We start from the raw sequence: 24,945 nt of genomic DNA, 5'->3' as shown, positions 1-24,945 counted from the left end.
CGATCTTCGTCCAGGCTACCCCGTACTCATCCACTCCTAGCCTCCTTTGTCTCTCCGGCCCAGGAGCCTTTCTCCATGTTACCTGGTTCCTCTCTCTCTCTCTGACTCCCATTTCTCACCCTCCCCTTCCGTCCAGGTTCCCCTTTCATCCCCTTTGCCCGGGTTCCTCCATTTTACCTGGCTCTCCTCCTTTTACCTGGGGTCTTTCTACTTACCCTTCTCTCTCTCTCCCTTCTGGCACTCCCCTTTCTGATTGGATCCCTTCCCGCGGTTGCCCCCGGTTGGGTCCCCGCTGTACTCCTCTACACAGCTTACGTACTCTGCTCATGTGAGTTAAATATGTATAAGTCTCATTAACTGTCCTAAATGAAATGACTGTACAATACTAGGGTACACTGATAAAACATAAGGACCTTATTGCACCGTAAATGTCCTTTGGACAGTTCAATAAATAACTAGAAATAAATATACTGCAAGTGATTTATGCAGGAAAATTTGCAACATGTCCCACTTAAGTTTGTTTTGTGCTAACTAGCCACTGTGGCTGAGCAGAACGGATGAAAAGTTGATGAGACATCATTTTTATAATGGAAATATCATTGAAAAAATTTTATCCTTCAAACTTTCACACGCCTTCTCACTAAATTGTGCAGTTAAGTTATTTGAGCAGAACAATTGTACAATATTCTAAACCCATGAAAGGTAAACGCGCAGCCCCGCAAATTCTGACACCACCGCTGGCAACAGGGTCTCCACTAGAGGGAGCTCTGTGGAGAGTTAATATCAAGGATTAGTTAGCCACCACGTCCACGTCTAGATAAATCTAGACACTCCTGTTCATCGCACGTGAAATTCAGAAGAAGAAAAAAATCGACTGGGAAAGGCAAATGGGCCCGCATTTTTAAACCAAGCAAAAAGCAAGTGTTCTTCATAAGAGTAATGTGACTTGATAGCTTAGGCTTTCCTTAATAAATCTAAACTATTATAGACATTACATTAACATGACACACACGTAACAACAAAACTCAACACATTTCTATCAATCACACTGTGGCCTTCAAAGTAAAAAAAATAGGTGACGATTTTGGGGCAACGGCCCTTTCTTCATAGCACATATAACATTGCAAGTGCACCACTGACAAGCCACTATCACCAACTAATAATTGGGTCAACTCAAATATAGTACATTTTACACGCTTTTATTTAACTCACTCTGCCTGTTGTTGTTGTCGTATCCTCAAATCTTCTAACTAAATTTTAATCCACTTCCCAATATGGTATCGAATGCAAACTTGGTATACTTATGTCATACTGATGACAATATTATATTCTCTCATTAAAAATAAAACAAATATTTTTAAACCATCTTTTTAATATGTTATGTTTCGCCTTGGCTCTAATTGTCCACGCTCAACTCACGTTGGCTGTAAATCACCACGGCCCCTTGCGTTATGGCAATCCTCGGGGCCACTTCCTGGAGTCGTGGAGTTCTGCCATTACTCGTACGGTACATTTCATTAAAACGTGTTTTTAAGAAAATCATTTTAAATATTACTTATTTTTTACATCAATAGCTTCGACTTGAGGAGTGGTGTTTCCAGAGGGGGAGGGGTGGAGAGGCGGGGCTTAATAATCCACCACTCATGTCACGTGACCCCCACCCCCAAGGTTATCCCCCCCCCCCCCAGTATTTTTCGAGCCCCTCCCTCCCCCCCACTCCTTTAAAATATCACGTGACCAATGCCGACCCAATCACGACGCGGGGCGGAGCCGTAGCGCGAGGCGGCGACGCGGAGCGGACATGGCGCGTTTGGTGGCCGTTTGTCGGAACGGGGAGGACGGATTCCCCTTCAAGAAGCGGCAGATTCCTCTCGCTATTGACGATACCCTCACGGTAAGAGGAACCCGCCTCGTCGCCTCGAGCTTGCTCGGGGGACCATCGCACGCGCCCCTCGCCCCGAGGGTCCGGTTTGATCGCGGTTCTGGCCTGGGTCATTTTGGCGCCTAAGCAGTTTCCTAGATTGTCAGCCGGCTTAAGACGCACCGAGGCCCCGGGGCGAGAGGGCTGTACTCCCGCCCTCGTCCCGAGGCCGTAGGCCCCGTTGCATAGGCCGTGTTCTTCTTCGTGCTTCAGAGCGCGATGGGCCTCGCACGAACGTACAGCCAGTGCTGTTATAATAGTAAATAGTGGTGATTGCTGTTGTTCTGACTCTGTCGTGCACATTGTTCTATGCTAGATGTGCAACGTCTTCCTGTGCATCCAGTGGGGGATTTGTACCATCGCAGTCGCAACTCTGTTAATGATAATCGACTTGGGGTCATAGGGACAATAGGGCAAATGTCGTCGCATGTGAAGTCTTAAGATGAGCTTATCACCTGGGGTTGTATGGGACGTGTCCGGGGTTCGTCCATCCTGACCCTTTGTAGGGCAATAATCATGCTTTGATGGTGTCCGTTTGCGAGTGTGTCACTTATGTCCAATGGATACGGATTTACAGCAGTCTAGTTGTTTCTGAGGCACCATATTGCTTCCTTGTTTGCAAAAGAAGTCCGCCGAAGTTATTTTGGATTTTGTAATGGGGTTTTATTATTTTATTTTTGAGGGCCTTTCAAAAGGCGAATATAATAGAGTGAGTGTTTAGCTGCTTGTTTTGGTTAATGAAAAAAAAATGCGGACAGCGGGGAATTATCCAAACAAAAACGCAGAGGCGTTTCGGGTAAGTTCAAACTTGTTTCCGGAAATGTCGGCATCAAATGCAATTTTGGTCTCTGAAAGCGATGTTCGTGCGATATTTTCGTGCCTTCTCTCGACATGCTGCAGTTGGTGATGGAGTTCCCGGACACGCTACTCAACGCAGAAGGTGGTCAAGTCAACAGCGCTCAGCTGAAGCAGTTCACGCAGGTTTGCGCAAATCATTGCAAAAAAAAACATCAATTGTACTTTTCACATGACATGCGAGTTATATTAACTGAAGGGAATTTGCATTTCAGCCAATCTCAGCCCACTAGTGCATGAAGGCCACTTTCATGTCCGTAATGAGGTATTTTAATCATACTTCAGGATGGTCAGTTCAGGTCGGCGAATGCGAGTAAGGGCAGGGTTATTTCAGATATCACCATTGCTGTTTGCAATGGCCAGGAATCAATCTTGGATTGCCAGGAACAGCGAGTTAATGAATACCCCTCCCAAACACCTCCAAAGTGGCTTATTGAGAAGTGCCTGCTCCTCCAGTAGTTCATGCCTTAACATTATAGTTGTATGCAGAGTTGGTTTTGCCACTTAAGAACCCCTTAAATTTTGTCCCACTAGAAAACATTTCGTCTCGTATGCTTTTTAATTGGCAAGCAGTTGCGCCATTTAACCATTTCGCACAGTTTCTGTATATTATGAGACGTTCATCTTTAATAAAATTCGAGCTAAGGCCGTAAACTAAGTAATAATATACACACACGTTAACTTTTGGACAGCAAAAGGCATGATTTTGACCATTGGATCAGTTGACCCATTGTGGTTTGCATGTGACATGAAATTTAACACTGCGTGTATAATACACACAACCTTATTTTTAGACTATCACCTCAAAAAGTGTGGCCTTATCGGGCAAATAGTTTCTTGGACCAAGAGGGCAATCGTATGGATGGTCCAACCTACGGATTATACCATTGTTGGTACACACCTCAATAAAATTAACAATCACAATACAATGTTAATTTACATCTTTAATATTACAGCTTCCGTCCTAGGACGGGCTAACAAGCTAGTAATATAGAATATGCATGAGCTGTCAGTGCATATGAAATGTACTGGGGGCAGGGTTTGTGTTTACTGATGATGGTGCTGTGAATGTGAAGACCCCGTTCCCTGCTGAAAAAAACATGTCTGGGTAATGAAAACACTTCCAAGCTGAGCATGTTTAATGTTATAGCAATGACATTGCTCTTGAGGTGACACAGTCGCTAATACCAGTGAGCCAGCACTGCTGTGATCCTGGTTTTGAATCTGGGAATCCGCCCCTGATTAAACAGGCTTTCAAGTGTTCTGAGTTGTAGGTCTCTTAGCCCTTTCACAAATTACTGAATAAAAAAAGATGTCCAATTATTTGGCTAATTCCAACTGATAAATTAACATTTGTTGCTTGATTGACCTGCAAACCACATACTTTGCAGAACATATGAAATATGTACTCTTTAGCATGCATAAGAAACTGACTGAAGGGACTTCAGAAGTAGTTCTGTAATGTACTTTACCGGCGCAGTTCTCCAATGCAAGGTGGTGCACTTCTAGCTGCTTGCGGCCAGTGGAATACGTTCCAGAAAAAACTGGGCTCATTCAGGGGTAGGGTGCCCAAATCTATCCATTTACATAACAAAACAATATTCTTTCAATGAAGACTAATTTGATCCTATTTGCTGATTGTTAGGTTGTCTATACTGTCTTTTATATTATAAACATGTATATTGCATGAGTATATTATACGGCAATGAAACACCACTGAATCCACTAAAAATCACAAGCCATTTCTGGAACGTACATTATAGTAGCACAGTGGGAACAGTTATAGTATTAAACTGGGAGCACCTGACGCATGAAGTTCTATCGCAGTGTGGAGACGCAGCAAAAACATTGAGTATTACTTGCACCCTGTTCCTTTTTAGTGCTTTATAAATGTAATATAAAAAATTTATAGGGATCTCCACCACCCCCTAAAAAAATCTCCATCAAATCCAGAAAACGGTTTTATCTACAGTTGTCATTCTTTGGAGGGCACGCTACCATTTGGGGGGGGTGGGGGGGTGGTGGAAATAATAATTTAGAAAACGATTTCAACCTGCTGTGCGGCGTGTTTTGCAGCACTACGAGATGCTGTCGGGGCAGGAGCTGGTGTGTGCGGTGCGCGTGCCGCCACGCGAGCTGGTGGGCTGCCTCCCGGAGCAGGTGGCGTGCGTGGGCTGCCGCGGCAGCGTGGAGCGTCTCTTCTCCGCGCTGCTGGAGAGTGGCACTCCGGCGCTGGAGCCTCTGCTGCTGGAGTCGTCGGGAGAGCTCGTGGTTTGCCACAGCTACCTGGCCGACGCGCGGAAACTCTACTGCTTATTCTATCTGCACGGGTGCGTGTCTTTGATTGTACATCTTTTATGCCCGCGGTGTACGTACCAAACAAAAAAGTCAATGCACGTGTAGTATCTTTACTCGTGGTATTGTCTCTAATGTTTTATACACGTCTGGCTAGGAATTATGCATTGTCTGTATGTTTTATTTCTTAATGTTTTACTCTGCCCAGTGTGAAGCACAAATCAAATGGTTTGTTGCGTTCATTATTTGCCTTAGGATGTAGCCCTGGGTCCATGGGACTCATCAATATGTATTTGGTATACATACTGCACACTTGTGTGATCTTATACAACACATTTAACAACTTATTACAAAAAGGGATGATTACATCATCTTCTGTGAGCAAATCTACAACATTTCTTGTATGGCTCTTCCAGAACCAACCACCAGAACAGTAAGGTGAACACTGTCTTGAAACATAAAGATAATAGGTTGATGTTTTGGAGCCATAATGGGCCTTTTTCAAAGCAGGTAGAGAGATTTGACATTTTGAGGTCACACTACACATTTCTACCATGGGAAGATTGGCACGTACAATTTTTCGTGTGAAATTAAAATGTGTAATTCCTCTCCACAGGGCGAAGCTGAATGATATTCTGGATTCCATTCCTAAGAGCAAGAAGAACCGGCGCTGTCCTTTCCATTCTCTGGACACACACAAGGCAAAACCGCTCGGGTAATTGAATCCACAGTGGTGACTGGATGTGGGGAAAAATTACTGTCTGCTGTATGTTGCTGTAATTTATGAGCTTTACAGGAAGGGGAATTGAGTGAGTGCATTATGTTACGAATCCCGTGATCTTAGTCTGATTTCTGGCACGTCTAAAGTTAGTGGTGAGTGCTGTCTGAACTGGTTCTGGATTACCACCTCGCCGCCACAACAACAACATCAGCGGCTATTTGTCACTAAGTGACATTGATGTCGCCACAGCGCTTGTACTAGGGTAGGTGCACTTTGATGCGACGTATCGAAGGCTCGCTGGCAGGAAGTTACGGGACAGACCCAGGTGTCATGGGGGTTAACGGACTGAGATGACTGGCAGATGTACCACCTGTGCTTTCCCCACATGCCCTCTAAAAGACACAGGGACCCATCCATCTTCCACGTCCACTGACCATACACTAAGCGCCGTTGTAAGACACAGCCAACAACCTACCCCCATGATCAACATGGCAAGAGTACTTCAGTAGTGTATTTTTAAAGGGCTCCAACTTATTGAATTATTACTATAACTAGAAGGAAATGGTACGGTGTTAGGTTTGTTTAATCATGTTATGCAAAAGATGATTTGTGAGTGCGTGACGATGCAGAGACGGTGCACTGGCCACCTCAGCCAGCCAAGCTGTAGGTACAGATACAGGAGGTGGAGGAGCCAGGAAGCGAGTCAGGTGTAAAATTACCTACATTTTTGGGCCTTTCCAGGCCCCATACAGGTAACACCAAGTGTTTTTTTTGATAGATATTAAGTAGAGATTGTTTTTTTTTGTACGAGTAAGATGAACATTTTACGGCAGAGTGGTGTTGAAGTGATGGGTGTGCATTGAAGGTAACTTTGTGAACGTTGCATACACATTCTTGGCCTGTTTAGGCCTTCTTAGCCTATTTTGGGCCTTCATCTATCGACTTTGTGGGGTTTCCACTTGTCTCTGTCCATCGCTGCATGTTTCAGCTGAAATGGCTTCGAATCAATCTGATGTTTAGCATAAACATCCACACATTTCAAAGTAAGTGGCACTTTTATGTGGCTTATTAGGAAGACATTTTAAAGTTGTGAGCCATTTTCAGAAATGGGGTGCTTTTTTTTCTTTCTAAGGCTTTATGTTGAAGCCCCAAGTCAGCCTTCCTGCTTCCATCTGTGCTGTCCAATTCCATCCACTGTTCAGGCTCAAAACCTTTTCTCCTACCTATCACTGACCGCCTCTACAAATAAATGTCCACTGTTTTTGCAGTGTCTTGAGATGTAGTCCCATTTAGATGCTATATAAACAATTAGTCCTAATCATAGATTTCAATTCTGTATAAATTGGCTAGATTATTTCAAAGCTATAGAAATCCAAATTATGTCGTGAAGGCATCGGCAGGGTTAATGAGCACGATTAGCAAGCACAGGGCGTGAATCGCGTTGAGGCATGTCAATACTATGGGTCCTCTTGAAAATTCAACTGAAAGCGCAGGTGGGAGCATTGTCATCACCTCCAATTAGCACGGTTGGCTATGTGCGGTGCGAAATAAGTTCTACATACATTCTTATTTTTTGCTGGGATGTTTCTGAGCTCACACTTCCTCTGTGTGCAGTGGCAGCTGGACGGACGTGTGGGACCGCATGTCGCAGGACTGCCGCGATGAGGTGGTGCTCATCGACTCGGACTGCCTGCTGGAGACCCTGGAGACGCACTTGCGCAAGCACAGGTGACCCCCTGAGCCGCAAGCGTCTTCCCCACCCCACCCCCCCCCATCGCCACTGTTTGCTTTTTCTTTAATTCGCTCATGCATGTTATCCACTGATGGACAACCTATATTTGAACACATTTGGGGAGTTTCTTTGGCTACCAAAATCACATTCGTGCATGAGAGGGCTACTCGATCTTTGTGACCATTGGGGTTCATCTATTCTCATTGCCTAAAATGTCTTGGTGCTCCTGCCACTGTGCTCTGTTATTTATGGCGTTCCTCCCTTGATGCGATTCCACTTCTTGATCCATTTTTTTATGTTGCTTGCCCAGCCGACGCATGATTTTGCCACGTTCTTTCGAGTCCTTGGGATGCTCTCGTAACATCACTATTGACTTATGAAGACATGTTGAGTATCATCAGGGACATCGCTTAGCATGTTAGGAAGCACACATCAAATCGTTTGTTACATTCATTATTAACCCTCGGATGCAGCCGTGGGTTCATGAGATCCAGCTTGCTGCATTTTATATTGATGTTTTTATGGTTCAGCAAGCTTTACACTCATAGCAAACAGCCCAGAACACACAGCCTAGATATGTATCTGCAAAGAATTGGAGCTATTTGGTATTTGGGTTGCATATTTAAAACCACAGTCGAGACAAACGACAGAGTGCAAGCCAAGGGAGGAAAAGTTCCCGACAGGACGTCCACCATGGAAAAGTAGCAATGAACCCGTATCCTGTACCTGTGATAGATGTATTGTTACATTGCAGGCCATCCACCTTGGGGAGACCATCCAGTAGTGGATTGATCATAACTGATAATGTTTAAAATATTTCAATTGTTATCCAAAGCTCTTTTTTTTCTCAAGAGTAAGCATGGTAATACAACATTTTTGAGTGTGATGGTGGGAAGGTGATGGGGAAACGGTACGGTGGATTCTTTATAATTGGTAACAATGTTTAACAATCCCTTAACTGTTTGGTATTTATCAGATGATGGCATATTCGGTGCAACTAGCACAGCGTCTGTTCACTGAGATTGGAATGAGGAAAAGAGGGGTGATGTCTGGGGGTGGTTATGCAATATGTTTCTTTACAGTTGGGGGGGGGAAGAGTTGGAGTGATGCACTTGGCAAAGTTCACAAAGTCAGGGTGCAAATAAGAAAAGGAAACTGTTACATCTATTCTCTCAATTTATTGGTCGTTATTTTATTTATCACCGTATAATCCCATTACACCCTTAGTTTCCTTTCCCACCATCTTTATGCTTGTTCCATCGTCCATTGAAGCGCTGGTGCTAATTAACATTGCAGCTAACTGCCTTGGGAAACTTGGCACGATGTGGATAGTGGAAGGGAAAATTGAGCAATTATGACCTTCATCCCCCAATTATTAGAGGCAAAGAAAATTGTGTTGAAGCACTTCATGATAAAAAAATTGGTTTCTTTTGGGCGAAATCAATTGGTACATTTGCCCACGTGACAATTTGATTGGTTTGGCTTTGTCGAATGATGGGAGTGTTATAATCTCTCAATTGAAATCAACACAATCTAGCCCAAAATAAAGCAATGATGAATCATAATGTTGGTCTTGAAAGCCTCCATTTGGAATTAAGTACTAGATAATGCAAATTAGCATCCTGATTTGCCGTTTCAATCAGTACATAGCTGACGCATACATCAGGAAAATTACCACTGAATTTTTTTATCAAAAGCTTAAATTGCGCCACAACGTTGAGTTAGGCGACGCATGCTCGGACTTGTACTGAGATAGAGAAACACGTGGATCGGGGAACGGATACAAATGGAGACATCATAGTCGTAAAGAAATGTAAGCGCTTGGCAGGATACATCGCTATTAGGGATGAAGACAATTGACGCAACTGGTGACAGACCGACAGCCAAAGGAATGAAACTCATCCGAGAGATGGAGCCATGAAATCGGTTCCAGGACAACAATAACAAATCTGGCCTGGACTTTTGCAGCTGTTTTAGACTAATTTCAGGGTGCTGATTCCAAATCTGATCTCAGATTTTCTCTATCACATCTCATTTTTATGCTTTCGGCATACCCCATTTTCATTGATTTTACCCGAAATTAACTCTGTCACTTATGATTGCAAGTTGTTGCACGTCAATGACTGCTTTAGTGTTAAAATATGGTGCTGTATTTTTAGGATAGTGTATTTTATAATATGATGTTATGTATATATCCACATTTATTTAATATTTTTCTTCTGCAGTTTATATTGAAAATTAAATATTTGATATCTCAAAAACCTGATGTGATAAAAAACTGATGCCAGATTTGAAATCAGCACCCCAAAATGACCTTAAAACCGTTGGAATACCTTATGCCAGAAAAAGTGTGACCAGTGTTATCGCAGAGGCACAAGTGAGGGTGACGGTTTAGGGGAGGAAGCCTTGAGCCAGCAGCGACTCGACAATGGCCGATGGTAATCGTGACGACGACGACGATCGCGTAAATATTTAGAACACGGTTAGAACCGGCTCGCCCATTGTCTGGCGGGAGCAGGTTCTGCGGCGAGTGCAAGACGAAGGTGCTGCGCGCCTACGCCATTCTGACGGGCGAGGTGGACGGCAGCAAGGAGAAGGGCTACTGCGCAGGCCTCTACGAGGGCCTGCGCTCCTGCCCCCACGAGCGCCACGTTCACGTCTCCTGCGACACCACCTTCATCAGCCACCTGCTGGGCCGCGCCGTCTCTGAGCTCGCTGGAGGGTACGTGCCTTGGTCGGGATGGTGGGGAGGCGGGGGGGGGGTTTCGATTCTTTGCAGCTATTGTTTTGTAGACAAGCGTATTGTGTCCGACTCGCTGGGGTACTGAGGCAAGGGTGAATATGTAAAAAGGTTAGATGTGTGAACATGAAATAAAATTGATGGATACACCCAGCACAAATAATCATGAGCTTCGTTGTGTAGAATATGAATAATAATATAGATAAGCAAACAATGTCTCGTTCATAATTCTGTCTCTGCATAAAAAAAAATATTTGTACACAATCCAACATCTGCGCAGCAACCTGGGTTTGCTTAATTTCAGCAGCATTGATGCAACGTGAGCAAAGTTCACGGGTTTCGACACCCATAGTCTCATCAGCAGTCAGACTTGATAGGCATTCGCATCATGCCGAACAACACGTGGTACAACCAGAAAAGGCATCGAAGTGCTATACAGCACAACATGGAAAAACCTATTCATAAATATGTGCTGTCTGCGTCACAGGGGATGCTAAATAGCACGTGACATGGAGTAGGGAATGTGTGCCATTATGACAGTCTTTGCTAGATTTGAAAAATGACCGATAAATACTACATTCGGAGAACACATAACAACAACGGCCTCAACTGCAAAACTACTGCGGGCGGTTTGCGAAAAATTGTGCATTCGTGATAGCCCTGCGCCGCTGTAAGGATGGCACAATATCAAAATTGACTTGCGTTTCAACGTGATCGGAAAGTTGCAACGGGAATCAATTGCCGTGCGTCCTTGGTTCCGAGCAGGAGGAGAGAGCGCCACGCCAAGACGCTGGATAGCGCGCAGGAGGAGGTGGTGACTTGCTTGGCTATCCATCTGTACGAGCGGCTGCACCGCATCTGGCAGCGGCTGCGCGCCGAAGAGCAGACCTGGCAGCTGCTCTTCCACCTCGGGGTGGATGCCCTGCGCAAGAGCTTCGAGGTGACGCGTCACCCCTTTGACGGACCCGTTTGTAGAATTGCAGTGCTGCCCAAATAGGCGGCTTCCTCGTCGTCGTCGCCATCATCATCATCGTCGTCATCATTGGCCTTGGTCTCCAACTGGCCCTGTTTGCTCTCCACATTCAAAAGATTCCTTAAGGAAATTGGCAAACTGAAGGAGCCTCCGAAAAAAAGTCTTCAGACTTTCCTCGACTAAATACGTGAATATATATTTACTTAAATATTACGAAACATGTGGGCAGCAAACTGCAGTAGAGACAAATGGATTACTGTGCTGTGCTTCTATGCTCCAACGTATTATCCTGCCTTCACCATGAACCACGCAGCAGTGCCTTGATTTATGGGCTATACTTGTCCTCCCCACAGATGCCCTTGCCCATCTCGCACCACACCAGCTAGTTTCCATTCTTGACCAAGCCACTGCAACTCAACCAACTCATAATTCCTGCGCTATCCTCTGTATTGACACAACTTGATCTGGGAGGTCGTGAGGACTTGTAGTTCTGACACACACGTCTACAGAACACGCAAGACTCTCTTATTGGCTGTACTTTGGATGAGGCCGCATTAACATGGCCACCTTGGCGCACTAGCCGTGGAGAAGGCTTCTCCGATCTTGCATTGACATGCTAATATTTGCCTGGCAGCCCTCTGATTGGTGGAAAGCCCACCACCGCAGCGGTCGCTGCCCACCACTTGCATTGGCTGCTGACATTTGGGCTACGCCCATTTCAAACCTTTATAAGCAGTTGTCTTTAGAAGCTAACCCCCCTTTTCCTGAAGACGACCACTTGTGTTGCGATCGAAACGTGGATATTTTTTGTTATTTTATCTGTCTACGTGGCTTTACTGAAAGACCCAAAAAATATCAATCTTCCTTTCCTCCCAGTAGCAGATGACAATGCTGCTTGCGTAACCTGTTATCGACTATAAGCTCGCTGGAGCAGAAGCTTTTTAAAGTCCATCTGGCCGATGGCGATTGCTGCGTGGACCTGATTGACTTGGCCTAAAATGCATCGTCGCTATCGTGGTGACACCATTAGCACTGGGGAACAAAGGCTGCCAGGGGCGGTGTTGTCTCCCATCGGTCTCGCTTGTGTATAGGCGCTTGCGCAAAAACAGCAATCACGACGGTCCATCCAGACTAAAGTTGCATCTCATGTTTGTGCATTGCTGTCTCGAGGCATGTGCAGCATGCCTTGGATCAAGGCGCTATGTAAATCTATGTAAGATAATAATGAGCACAGGGCCCCAGCTTCTAATAAGTGCATGTGCAGTCCTGTTGTCAATCCACTGCTAGATGAGGCAGGAAGTAAAGAAGTAGAGTACAGCAATGAATCTTGCTGCGAGACCCCTCTGCTGTCCATCACGTAGCCTGCAGCCCGAAGACGTCCTGTTTTGTGCATGGCGGTCACCCAGCACTGTCCAGGCGCAACCTTGCTTACTTTACGAGATCCATTGCATTGTAGCTGATTGTCAAACAAACGTTTAAAAAAATATACTTTCCCAAAACTATCTGTCTGCACATTCTTTGGGTCTTTCGGTAAAGTCACGTAGATAGGGTCAAAGAAAATAACAAAAAACTACGACGTTTCGATCGCAACACAAGCGGTCGTCATCAGGAAAAGGGGATTGGCTTCTAAAGGCAAGCTGCTTATAAACGGTTTGTTTTTTGTTATTTTCTTTGAACCAATCTACGTGACTTTACCGAAAGACCCAAAGAATATGAATTCCTGCAGTCACAAAAGCTTTAAGTCAAGATTTATCTGTCTGCACGTGTGTGTTGCATCATCTCTTTCTCTTGGTCTGTCTCTTCGACTCCAGATCTCACTGTATCTGTCTGTCTCTCCACGTGTGTGCATCTGTGTATGTTTCTCCATGTCTCTATGCGTCGGTCTCCTACTCTCCCACATCTTTCTAATCGAGGGCCCCACCAAGTGCCGAGATATCCTCCGTGTCCGCTTTGTTTATACTTGCGCTCGTGTGCGTACGCGCTTGCGCGCCTCGTCGCATCTTGCGTGGGGGATGCAGGTGGCGGTGGAGCGCAAGCAGGGCGTGAGCCGCATCGACATGCTCTGCGAGGAGCTGTGGGAGGAGGAGCGGGCGCGCGAGCTGCGCCAGGAGAAGAAGCGGCAGAAACGGAGGAACCGGCGGAAGAACAAATTCGGCTTGGATGGGGCGGACGCCAACACAGACCTGGCCGAGCCTGTCCAGGTGCGGAATAGACGTTGCACATCCGGTCTTGTTGCGTTTGTGGCTTGCAAGCGGGCAAGCGGGCTGAGAGGCTGGTTAACGCTCACCACTGTAACTGGAACGGAAGCTCAGATTGCATATTGACAAAACGAGTGATTTTTTTTTTTTTTTTTTATAACGCGTCTAAATGCGACCGCATCTTCAGACTCGGTACGTGAGGATTATATGGAGAGGCGAGACCAGTCGTGGACGGAGGAAAGGAAGGTATCGAGCCTGCATCTAAACAAGGACTGGGAGTCGACAGCAATGATGACTGGGGGGAGAGTTCCTGACAGCAGAGGGGAATGAGCGACCTCTCTCCGAGTGAAATTTTATTTGGGCTTCAACAGAAAGTCTTGTTTACTCGAGCAGCGGCCCGAATAAGTCTACAGCTGCATTGATATGATTTGTCAGTTTTCCACCAAGTTCTTTTCGTAAAAAAAAAATCTAAGTTTCCTGATATTTAAAAATGTAGCAATTGATTTTAACGTCCTCTTCACCGTCTCCCTCCTAAACAGCACTGACTGTGTGAAAAGGGCTGCCGTTGCACAAATGAGAAGCCAAGGTGTGGGCTCTTTGCGACGGGTTTGCAATGTTCTCTGATCAAATGTTTTTTTCCCACCACCGCCGCGCACAGGAGGATGCCGACGGCTCGGACGACGGTGACGGAATGAGCGATGCGATCCCAGCTCTTCCCGCGGCCAGCACCTCCCCGGCGCCGCTGGCCTCGGAGGTCGGCGACGGCGCGTGCATGTGCCTTTTTGCCACGGACGGGCCCCAGGCCACCAACGGGCACGCGTTGGCCGACCACCGCAGCACAGAGGCGACTCTCCAAGGCCAGTTCGTCAGTCCCTGACGCCGCGCGCGGAGAGTACCACTGGCCCGTTATCTCTCGCATTTATTATAAAATCGAAAGGGCAAAGTAATGACTAAATTCGGCTGTCTGGGTAGCTTTAGGGTAACCGATGTCCACATCGGAGCCGTGAGCTTGCACACGTGTGTAGGCCTTGGTTGTCAATCCACCGCTGGATGAGAGCTCCCACTTCCTCCCGCACCGTTATGGGTTGTGGAGGTTGCTTGACCTCGCTGATCAGTGTTCTCTCAGTCATTCACGAACCAGTGGTGAATGACTGAAGGGACATTCAGTACTACTAGTCATGGGTCACCAGTGACCTTCCAGGGAGCCTTCGACACTTCACGTGGCTTCAAGGTATCCCTGGCTTGGGCACATGCGCCGTGGCAATGTCACCGCCACTGTGGTGACATAGTACGACCATGGAAGTTGCTGCACTTGCCTCTTCTGACAATGTAGCCATGCAGCAGCCTACAATCCCGTTTTATGTGTGGTCGCAGCCCATTGGAGATTATTGAATATAGACAGCCACCTGTGGTTAAACCAGTTTCTCATTTGTAATAGCGAGTTACATTTTGGTTTGTATGTGTGTATGTTTAACTTCTTTCGTGCCATACGTAGTCAACCATGCTAATCGTAGGTGGAATAAAAAATGTTCCAGTTTGGCGAGTTATTTATTAGATTGCCTGGTGTTGTCATGGACATTAAAGTGGCCGCCATCTCAAGATGTGCAACATCACTCCCAACTGCGATTTACGCAGGGACTTTTTCTTCAGCTCATGCCGTGTGTTGCACAGCAACATTTGAACTTGCAGTAATTAGGAATATTATTTAACCAGAGAGCAAGTACACAAAGTCATAAGCGAGAGGTTTATCTCAACAACATTTTTACCATTTTCATGGTCAATCCAATGCTGGATAAAGACCTCCCAAAGACACTGACATCTGTGGCAGTCCAGTGATGAAATTTGTACTACAGTTTGGGCGACAAGCGTGATTCGGATGGTGGTGGAGCACACCTGTAATCCAACATTGGAGGTCTCGTACAATAGATCGTGGGGAGAAGGCAGTAATAGCAATCATGTGGACGCCACCTGTTCTGACTGTACGGGATTGCGTTTCCCCCTCGCACGCATGAGTTTTTTTTAGGTGCTCTGGTTCCCTCCCACATGTAAACACTTATGAATTGTCCAATAAGACCTTAATACATAGAGGACCAAAGAGCTTGGACAGTAGTTGGTGCCGGCTTGCCTCGTGGCTGCCTCCCGGCTCGTCTGGTTCCTTGCACCGGGGAGTGATCGTTCTCTCTCTTTGTGAGAGCGAGTAAACTACTGGTGCAGTGCATGACAAGTTAAAATCGTTACAAAAGCGTGCGCACCTGACACTTTACACGCGGCCACGGTGAATTTGAACGTTTACTGTGCGCAGGCACCTTCAAGGTGAACGGGAGCAGCGACTGCGGCTACTCGTCCAGCGCGGAGGGCAGCGAGCCGGGCTCCCAGGACGGCTCTGAGGGCAGTGGCCAGGGCGACGCCGGTACGAGAGGCACGATCGGTGATCGTGATGGGAAACGGACCCTTTGAGTGGTAGCTGCTGATCGGTTATTATGGGTGCTGTCCGCTATTGACGTGTTCCTGGTTTTTTCGAATTTTAGCAAAAAGAAAAATATTTTTGGAGAATCTCGCCGAGACAGGATCTTTCAGATCCCAAAAATCCCCGTGCTTTGCCTTGCAGGAGGGGCGTCGGGTGACATCGTGTGACGTCACTTTCTTTAGCACAAAGATTCGTAAAATGATTGCAGTATGCAAATGATCCCAACATTTTCCTGAATTAATTTTTTTAAATCTGAAACTCATCCCTACTCTCCACCGTCGAGCGTCTGACGATTCACCGATTCGCCAATTACTCCGCTTGTGATGCCCGTGTGGAATCTGAGGAAGGCGTTGTGAAACTAGCCCCGCTAAAACTCACATTTATCCCGCCCCCGTTCACCCCTTAACACTACATTGTCCCTCCACCCCGCCCCCCCCCCTCCGTGGGCAGCCGACCCTCGTAAAGACTTTGCGGGTTGGCTCAAGTCGCAGGGCATGAGCGGGCGCATAGCGGCCGCCATCGACAAGGAACTCGGCATCTCCAACTACGACATCCTGCTCGCCTGCTCTGAGGATGCCGAGGTGAAGGCCGACCTGCTCAAAGCAGCCAAAGAGAAGATGCCCTTCGCGTTCTACGCCGTCCTGCGGCGCGTCGTCGAGAAGATCTCCCCCACGCCGTCGCAGTCGCCCCCTCCGCAGTCTTCCCCACAGCAGCAGCAACAGCCGCTGTCCGGTGCCGGCCGAAGCCCTGTGCTGTGCTCCTCCGTCCCGGCCGGCCCCTCGTCCTCCTCCTCTTCCGCCACGCAGGGCAAGGGCTCGCTCTTCTTCCCGCCGCCGTCGCTGGGGCCCGCGCTGGGGCCCGCGCTCGGTCTCTTCTCGGCGTCCAAGGTGCCTGTGGTGGGCGGCGCCACTTTCCCCCTGCCGCGCGTGGCCGCGGCGGCGGCGGCCGCGGCGGCGGCTCAGGCGTCGGCCTCTGGAGCGGGCAAGCCGGTGGACGGAGCCTTAAAGACGCTGGGCTTCTCGAGCCTCCTGCAGTCGGCGCAGAAGCTGCGCGAGCTGGAGAAGGTGCTGCTGGATGCCACTCAGCCCAAAACGGGCGGCGATGCCGGCAGTGGAGCCGGGGCTTCGGCGGGAAACGGTGTGCGGCAGGACAAGAGCATCGCCGAGCTGCTGCAGTCGGCGCTGAACCTGAGCGAGCTGGCGGATGGGCGGGAGGCGCGTGCCACCGTGAGCACGGACGCGTCCGGCTTCACCAGCCTCAAGCAGAACAAGGAGCTGACGGAGCTCATCGAATCTGCCAAGAGGCTGAGCAACATGTACATCTCGGAGGCGGGCAAGGAGAAGGCAGAAGCGGCCAAGGGGGCGAGGCACCAGGACGGAAGCGTCTCCGCCTCGTCCGGCCTGGCATCCGTCCTCTCGGAGGTGCCCAAGAGCGGGAAGGCAGCCGTGAACGGCCTGAAACCGGACCAGAGGCTCGCCAACCTGGTGCAGGCCGTGCAGAAGTCCTCGGCGGCCTTCGGCATTGGCCAGGATGGGGGCAAGGAACGGAAGGGAGCGACGGCGGATAGCAGGACCCCGCTTATGCAGCATTCGGCCGCCAGTGAGACAGGTGAGATGTTTAGTTGTGAAGCGCCGATCATCTGCGTCGAGCCCATTGAAAAGAAAGAGAGGCGACGGGCACGTCGGAAAGCGATTTTTTTTTTTTCAAAGGAGCAAAGACAAAGTGCAGGATTTGAGGAGGGGATCCTAAAAGGGCGGTTTGAGGATTGTGGCAAGGGACGGAGAGAGGGCAGCTGGGCAGCAGTGTACAGGAAGTCGAGGAGAGCAGGGAGGAAGAAGAGCAGGAGGAAGAAAACGGGTTCGCCCCGGATGATTGAGCAGCAAGCGGCGAGGAAGAGTCAGTCAGATGTTGGATCGGTCAAAAAATAACCACAGTTTCTTTCACCGAGGTCTGGCGTGGCCAACGTCAGTAATTGCAGACGACGTGCAAAGTGCCTAAAGGCAGTGAGCGAGCAAGTGTCAGGAAAGTGGCAGTTTGCGTGTCGTCTGCTGTGAGAGAGCTTTGAGGACACTTGAGAGCAGTGAGCAAAAGCAACAGAGTCAATGTTGGCAGTGTCTTCTTGGTTCTTTCGGTAAAGTCACGTAGAAGGGAAGTAATAAAATAATAAAAATAAAACATAATAAAATTATTCTCACGACGTTTCGGCCACAACGCAAGCAGCCGTCCTCAGGTGAAAACCAGGTCCGTCGAGGGGACAGACTCGACGGACCTGTTGGCAGTGTGTTTCGCAGCAAATAAATACATGTTTGGCAAAGTGAATTGTTTCTTTCGGCAGCAATCGTACACCGGTGTTTTGAGATATTGAAGCATTGGTTGCAGACAGGATAAGAAAATATGTTTGTGCTTGCAGGTCGCATTAATTTTATTTTGTGAGGGTGCACGTGTGGGTATTATGACAGCCCTTATCCCGGGAAAGCCTCACAGAACCTCTTGAGTCAGTCTTGAGCCTTCCTTTTTAAGAGGGTCGTGCTTGACATGTATGGAACATTTGTTGTTGAGTGTTTTATATGGAGTCTATAGCCAAACAAATATGCCGGGATTATCATGCTCACGTCCTTGCCAGTGAAAACAGGAACATTTATTATAGGAGACATATAACGTTGTGGGTCCTGGAATTGTATTCTGAGGATATAAAACAGACCTTTGCCTGTCAATAAACAAAGGTCATTGCTCAAAATTTTAGTCAAACGTGTTTTCCTGTTTTATAAGGCTGTGCTAATGATAGCAGTGGTGCGATTGTGATTCAATCGCCCAGGATGCATCAGATCTTGCCTGATCTTGGAAGCTAAACTGGACGCGCCTTCGTTAGTACTTTGCAAAGTAGGCCTGGGATGCAATGTGACCAAGAACATGGTAACACGGCATTGGATTAATGAACTTGCTGTGCAGGGCTTTTGAGTGTTGTATACACATGCAACAGATCACGTGATTTGCTGAGAATTGTGAAGCCAAGTGAGAGTTGAGTGTCGTTAATGAGTTTTGCCAGTCCAGGTGGCAAAACACTCGTGAGTGTAATTGGCCAAATGTCGGAAAGCAGGACCCTCCTGAAACAGCTTTCAGACTCGTTAAACAAAGAGTATTATAATTAGCGTAAATCGAGTAGCACCTTGTGGTTCGTTGATGGTGATTATTGTCTGCAAGCCCCACTCCGCCATGGGAATGTGGACTTTCCACCACCAGCGGCTTGGTGGGAGCCTCTAAAGGCGATGATGTTCTCCCAGTGCTCTTGGCATGGGAAGCCACAATTCTGACTTTTACTTTTATCTTCAAGCAAAAACTAGTTACACGCACATTCATCGCATGACGATGCTGACCCCGTTGTGACCTCTTTCTCCCCCCCCCATTTAAAACCACCCGATGCGGTTGGTGCTCCGTGCCAGGTTGCCGTGTGGATGGTGGTGGCGGCGTTGAGAAGGCGCCGGCGGGGTGCTGCCCTGAATGCACCGCAAAGTCAGCGCTGCCCCTGGCTGCTGAGACGCTGCCCGACGGCGGCAAAAAGAAGAAGAAAAAGAAAAAAAACCAGGGGCAGCAGGCAGACGTAAGCGTCGGGCGAATGGCACGCACGCCCCACCCGCGTGCCGTCGGGTTGCTCACCCTCGGCCGAGATGTGTATCTGGTTTTTGGCTGTGTGCGGAAGAACCTGCTGTGCTTAATTTGGCTCAGTTCGTTGTTGAAAGGGCAGGCACGGATCTTTGGCTGAAACTGGCCTGCACAGCTTCTGTTTTCAGTGGCGTTAGTATTATGCTGCGTGCGTGTTGTGCGTGCGACTGGTAGTGTAGCGGTTTGCGTGCTGTGCTATGAACCCGGCCACCCGAGTTTGATTTTCCGCTTGCAGCCACCAATACCGGTGACGGTTACAATTATCTGAACCGATCCTGGATGTCCTCTAGGTCGACTCGGCCTCAAATTAGTCACGCATGAGGTGTTAGACACAATCGTAGCGTCTACATTGAGCGCAGGGTGATTTTTCGTGAGGTCACTTTTTCACTTTGACCTTTTGGCGGGTCGCAGCTTGAAGGGAGGGAAAAAAGATCAGCATTTCTGGACTCGGCGAGCCCAAAACCACCCAAGGGAATTTTTCTAGAAAAATCCTAGATGGATTACTTGTTATTGAATGACCCACAGGCTGTCCTGTGCAATATTTGTTGTCCAGAGTAGCATAAGTTTGTTTTGTACACTGTCTTGTTACAATATATTTGTTGTTTTGTGAACGACTATAAGTGCAAAATAATATTTGAACTAATTGAATCGTGACCCCCCCCATATATTCATGTCTGTTGACTCGTGAGGTTTGCATTACACGTCAGTGTCGGTATTCCCAACGGGCATGGAAACTGTAGCACACAACTTTTAAGAATGGGCATTGAGAGCCTGTTCCTGCCACTTGTCTCCCCCGAGGAGGACCCCTTACCACCTGTGCATCGCAAACACTACGCGCCACGCGGGCGAATACAAATCGATTGGTGACTCGAATACCGAATCCCCAAGTGTTAAGTTCGTCCGGTAGTGAAGGACAATAATCGTTATAACCCTGAATAAGTGTTTCTGTTGAATCGTAAGAATTCCTTAGCTTCAACGAATGCTATTCTGACCCTCCCCCCGCCCCCCCCGAAAACCCGTTAGGAGCCGGAAGACGTGGGGGCCCCCGCCGCCCCCGCCGCCGTGTGCGCACAGCCGAAGCTCGGGGTGTGCGTGAGGTGCGACGGCTGCGGCGCCGTGGGCCACCGCTCGCCCGACAAGGGAATCCCGCTTGTCGCTGCCGCCGCCGCCATCGCGCAGCAGCCCGAGCTGAAGAAAGCACAAGCGGCGCAGACGGAAATCAAGCAGCAGGCGCAGAAGCAGGCCGATGCCAAGCAAGGGGCGAAGAAGCAGGCGGAAGCGAAACAACAGCCGCTGGCCAAGCAGCCCGACGCCAAGCACAAACAGCCGGACGCCAAGCAGCCCGCGCAAAGGCAGCCGGAAGCGAAGCAGGCTGGCCAGAGGCCTCCGGATGGGAAACAGGCGGCTCAGAAACAGCCGGATGGGAAACAGGCGGCTCCGAAGCAGCAGGAAGTGAAACAGCCGCCTCAGAAACAGCCGGATGGAAAACAGCCGGCTCAAAAGCAAGAAATCAAACAGCCGGCTCACAAACAAGCTGATGTCAAACAGGCGTCTCAGAAGCAGCAGGACGCCAAACAGCCGCTTCAGAAGCAGCAGGACGGCAAACAGGCAGCAGTACAAAAATCTAACGGCGTGCAGAAAGCAAACGATCAAAGGGTGGCACAGCAGGGAACACGGGCGCAACAGCAGAAGGTTCAGCAGCAGCAGCAGCAGTTGAAGAAGGGCGGGCAGAAGCGTGGGGGTAAGCAGCCAACAGGCGGCGAGGAGAAGCAGGACCCTGCCCGGAGCCTCGCTGACATGCTGGTACCCCTTCTCAGCAGACCCCTCCCCCCCCCATCCCACATACACAGCTTTCGCATTTTCATTCCTCACTGAACAATCAACTTTAAATTGTCAGGGATAATGGGAGGACTGGGGTGGGCCAGATAAAATAAAATAATGGTAAAACATGTAAGTTAGGCTATAAACACATATTCATTGTGTCGTTTGTTTTTGCTGACCGCTGTAAGCAATCGTGTTTACCTGCCAACATGTTTAGTGGTGATTGTGGGTGGCGAGTTGCCGACCCGCCACAAGTTTTTGAAGCAGCAGACAAAGTGGCGTGCGCGTAGCGATGGTTTTTCCAGCAAGCACGTTCAGTCGACTTCTCAGATAATCCGCGCACGGATAATCGAGAGTTAACTCGCATTTAATTGTTAATATATCCTAGGTTAACACTTGGGCATCTCTCGCGACCATTATTATTGACAGTAACTTTTTTTTGGGTTGGATCGCGTGAATGTAAATGTGCCGTAAACACGCCGAAGTAGTAACTAATTGGCACACTTTGTTCACAACGTGTGACAAAGCTTTACCGATCGGCTGCGTTGAGTGGAGGTGGGTTTATAACGATACAATTACATTTACGCGATCTCACCCCAAATAACTCCATAATAATAAAGATAGCATCTTGTTGCACGTTCAATGTTCTACTTAGAGCTGGGACGATTAGTCGAGGAGGTCGATTACTCGACAGCATTGTAATAGACTACTTTGACTGTGGTCGATTACTCGGATGGACCCCTTTAAAAAATTGGCGGCTGCCCCTCCCACCCCTACCCACCCCCCCCACCCCCTCCCACGTCCCATCCCGCCTTCCGAACCAGCGTGACGCGGCTGATGATGCAGATGACGTCACCAAGCGCTGCCCATCTTCATCTCCCGTCCAGCGGCGCACGTGGGAAGAGGCGAGACCTTTTTTGTTCCCCCCCCCACGACTTATTTTCGTGCCGTCCGATTAGCCGAGAGTAATCGAACCGATAATCGGATGTCCCAGCTGTAGTCGTGTCTCTGTAGCTTTCCAGATATATGCGGTTTAAAAATGCGGACGCCTTCCCTTGGCGCTGGTTTTTGAATAAAATAAGAGATTGTTCCCGATGAAGCTGTCAACTCCCGTCTAAGTACGTGTCTTTTGTGGACGCAATTTCCGTTTGCATAGGAATGTAGACTTCTCACCACTGAATGTAGACATGTGGGCACTGCTGCTTGCTTGCTTCAGCATTCTGGTCACTGCCGACCTAAGTTATTACTCAGCGTAAATTCATTGAGGTCCGAGGAGGGTTTTTGAATTTCAGGTTTTACGGGTTTGCGCTCGTGATCCCCCGCCACGTCATCGCTTCTGACATTCGCGTTGACCCAAAGCCCCACGTTAAAAGCATCGCTGATCCAACCACCTGACTATGTACAGTTCATCATGCACTTGGGGTCATTCCAGCTTAATCAGAATCTGTATTTATCCTGGAGATATCCGATGAGCTATGAAGTTATTTTTCACAAGTGCAGTAGGTTCACATGATATTTGTCCCATTCAGGGACTGCAGGGTAATGTCTGGATAGTAACAGCATCTGTTTGCACAGTGTGATTAACCCAAATGTTCTCTTTTCTCCTCTTCCTACCTTCAATCTGCCACTTCCGCCACCTCTACCATCGCCACAAACAACCACCGCTGCTGTCGCCATCATCATCATCGCCATTACTACCATTGTCACCACCATCATCAATGCCACCACCACTGTTGCCATCTCGCAGGATGACAGTGACGACTGTTTCCCGGACGCGGAATCGTTCATCTCGCCAGACGAGATCCGCTCGTTCAAGGCGAGCCACCGCGCTTTCTACGTGCAGCGCGACCAGTACCGGCAGCAGCTGCAGGAGCGCTTCAACCAGTACTGCAACGCGCACAACGGGCCCTGCGATCAGCGCTGTTGCAATGGCAAGTGGCTGGCCACCGCCGGCGTCAAGTAGAGCTGCTGATGCTGTCGATGGGGGCGTCTAAATGGCGGGGTGCGGGGTTGGGTAGTGGGGGGTTGGTGGGGGGGGTAGGGATGGCGAGGGATGTTAAAGAAAGGATTGGAAAAAGGAATGCGGTGTGTGCAGGATTGCAGAATTCACCACCACCACTCGTTTATTTGTTTCTTGTTCCTTGTTCCTGACCAGAACCTCTTTGAGATTTTGTTCCATTGTTAAATTGACATTTGGCAGGTATGGGACTGAAGTCGACGGTATAAATTATGAAATCTGTTGAACTGGTTATATTTTTTTTCTTTAGCGAATGTTGCGCAGTTGTTTGCATTTGATCATTCTCCTTTCTGAATAAAAAAAAAAGTAGTTATTTTTTGCCTTTGTTAATTTGCTTGCCTTGCGGTTCTGTCGTTGGTGTCGCGTCGTGTCGGGCAGGAGTAATGTATCCGCTGCAGGCGCGCTCGCTCTGAGGATGCGCAAGACGCTTGGCACGTGTTCAAAATCGTCGTCGTTTTTAACACCCAGACAAGATAACACCGAATGACATTATTTTGAACACTGAACTTGTCTTCTGTGCTAACGTTGTTGATCGTCAAATTTATTAAAAGTCTTTTTAATTTTAGTGCTATTAAAAAATGTGTTTTTTTTTTTTTAATTTCTCATTTAAGAATGTATGCTGGTGAACCTGGTGTCAACGGTGGATTGGGGGGAGGGGTGTGGGTTGGGGTGGATGGTGGGGGGGGCAACAAGAATGAGTTACATATCTGGCGTAAAAAAACTAACACCTACCCCCCCCCTGCCGCCCCCCTCTCGGAAGATGCATGCATCTCTAAAATATGGTTAATCATCGGAAGCACCAATTTAGTCTGTACTTGTTTACAAATTCAACCAGTCTAACGGTTGTTTTAATGAATGGATAGTGTGTCTCGCTATCGGGATTGAAGGTAATCCTGTCTGTGCTTTTGTGCATGGCGCGTGTTGAACGTCTTCGCCGATGGCGGGAGGCTCTGTCATCACCTGTAGCGTGTCTCCATAAAATGTATTGTAAACTCAAACTTTGCCAGTTACGACTTTTTTTTTTTTTAAAAGGTTTCTGCAATATTTTGAAATCTTGTGTAATGTTTGAAGGTATAATATATTCATAATCTATAGAATTTTGAATAAACTATATTGATATGCACGCCGCAGGTCTGTGTGAATGCTGGCAGGTTGGGAGTCCTTTTCAAATTGATCTTCACACACCCATGTGTGGGTTTATTGTGAAGGACCCTGAGGTGCCATCGCAAAGCACTCTTGCATTTCCACCACGACCTCCCCACCCACCTGCCCAAGGTCTCCCTTGGTAATGGGCTCCTTGTTTTATGGATATACAGGAAAACCTTGGATTGCGAGTAACTTGGTCTGCGAGCGTTTTACAAGATGAGCAAGTATTTAAAATAAATATTAATTTGGTAAACGAGCGAAGTCTTGCCGAGCGTCACGTGATCACAACTGATATACGAGTGCTTTGGATTACAAACACGTTTCTGGAACGAATTATGCTCTCAATCCAAGGTTTTACTGTACAGGTACAGCCCTTTCAGGGGTGCCACAATGGTGAGA

General features: G+C 48.0%; 1 protein-coding gene across 2 annotated transcripts; it reads left to right on the top strand.

Annotated features, from left to right (window-relative positions):
- The first annotated feature begins 1,736 nt into the window (after positions 1 to 1,736).
- GGNBP2 (gametogenetin binding protein 2) lies at positions 1,737 to 24,398 on the top strand. Of its 2 annotated transcripts, XM_078611912.1 has the most exons (15): positions 1,737 to 1,894; positions 2,822 to 2,902; positions 4,853 to 5,106; positions 5,688 to 5,786; positions 7,407 to 7,520; positions 10,043 to 10,246; positions 11,030 to 11,204; positions 13,256 to 13,438; positions 14,094 to 14,292; positions 15,738 to 15,845; positions 16,353 to 17,510; positions 19,343 to 19,500; positions 20,586 to 21,365; positions 22,208 to 22,288; positions 23,131 to 24,398. In XM_078611912.1, exons 1-15 carry the CDS (start codon positions 1,802 to 1,804, stop codon positions 23,344 to 23,346), a joined length of 3,903 nt encoding a protein of 1,300 aa, XP_078468038.1. In that variant the 5' UTR covers positions 1,737 to 1,801; the 3' UTR covers positions 23,347 to 24,398. The 2 variants fall into 2 exon arrangements, with proteins under 2 accessions (XP_078468038.1, XP_078468039.1); XM_078611913.1 differs by lacking the exon at positions 22,208 to 22,288.
- Positions 24,399 to 24,945: the final 547 nt, after the last annotated feature.

Source organism: Lampetra planeri, chromosome 37 (genome assembly GCF_965212315.1).
Source record: "Lampetra planeri chromosome 37, kcLamPlan1.2.h2, whole genome shotgun sequence".
NCBI lineage: Eukaryota > Metazoa > Chordata > Hyperoartia > Petromyzontiformes > Petromyzontidae > Lampetra > Lampetra planeri.
The sequence above is the reverse complement of the archived record's forward strand: the minus strand, read 5'-3'. Positions and strand labels throughout refer to the sequence as shown.

Coding starts and splice junctions, on each gene's coding strand:
- GGNBP2 (XM_078611912.1), top strand. CDS start 1,802: ATGGCGCGTTTGGTGGCCGTTTGTCGGAACGGGGAGGACGGATTCCCC. Junction 10,247..11,029: donor GTCTCTGAGCTCGCTGGAGG/GTACGTGCCTTG, acceptor GGTTCCGAGCAG/GAGGAGAGAGCGCCACGCCA. Junction 13,439..14,093: donor ACCTGGCCGAGCCTGTCCAG/GTGCGGAATAGA, acceptor CGCCGCGCACAG/GAGGATGCCGACGGCTCGGA.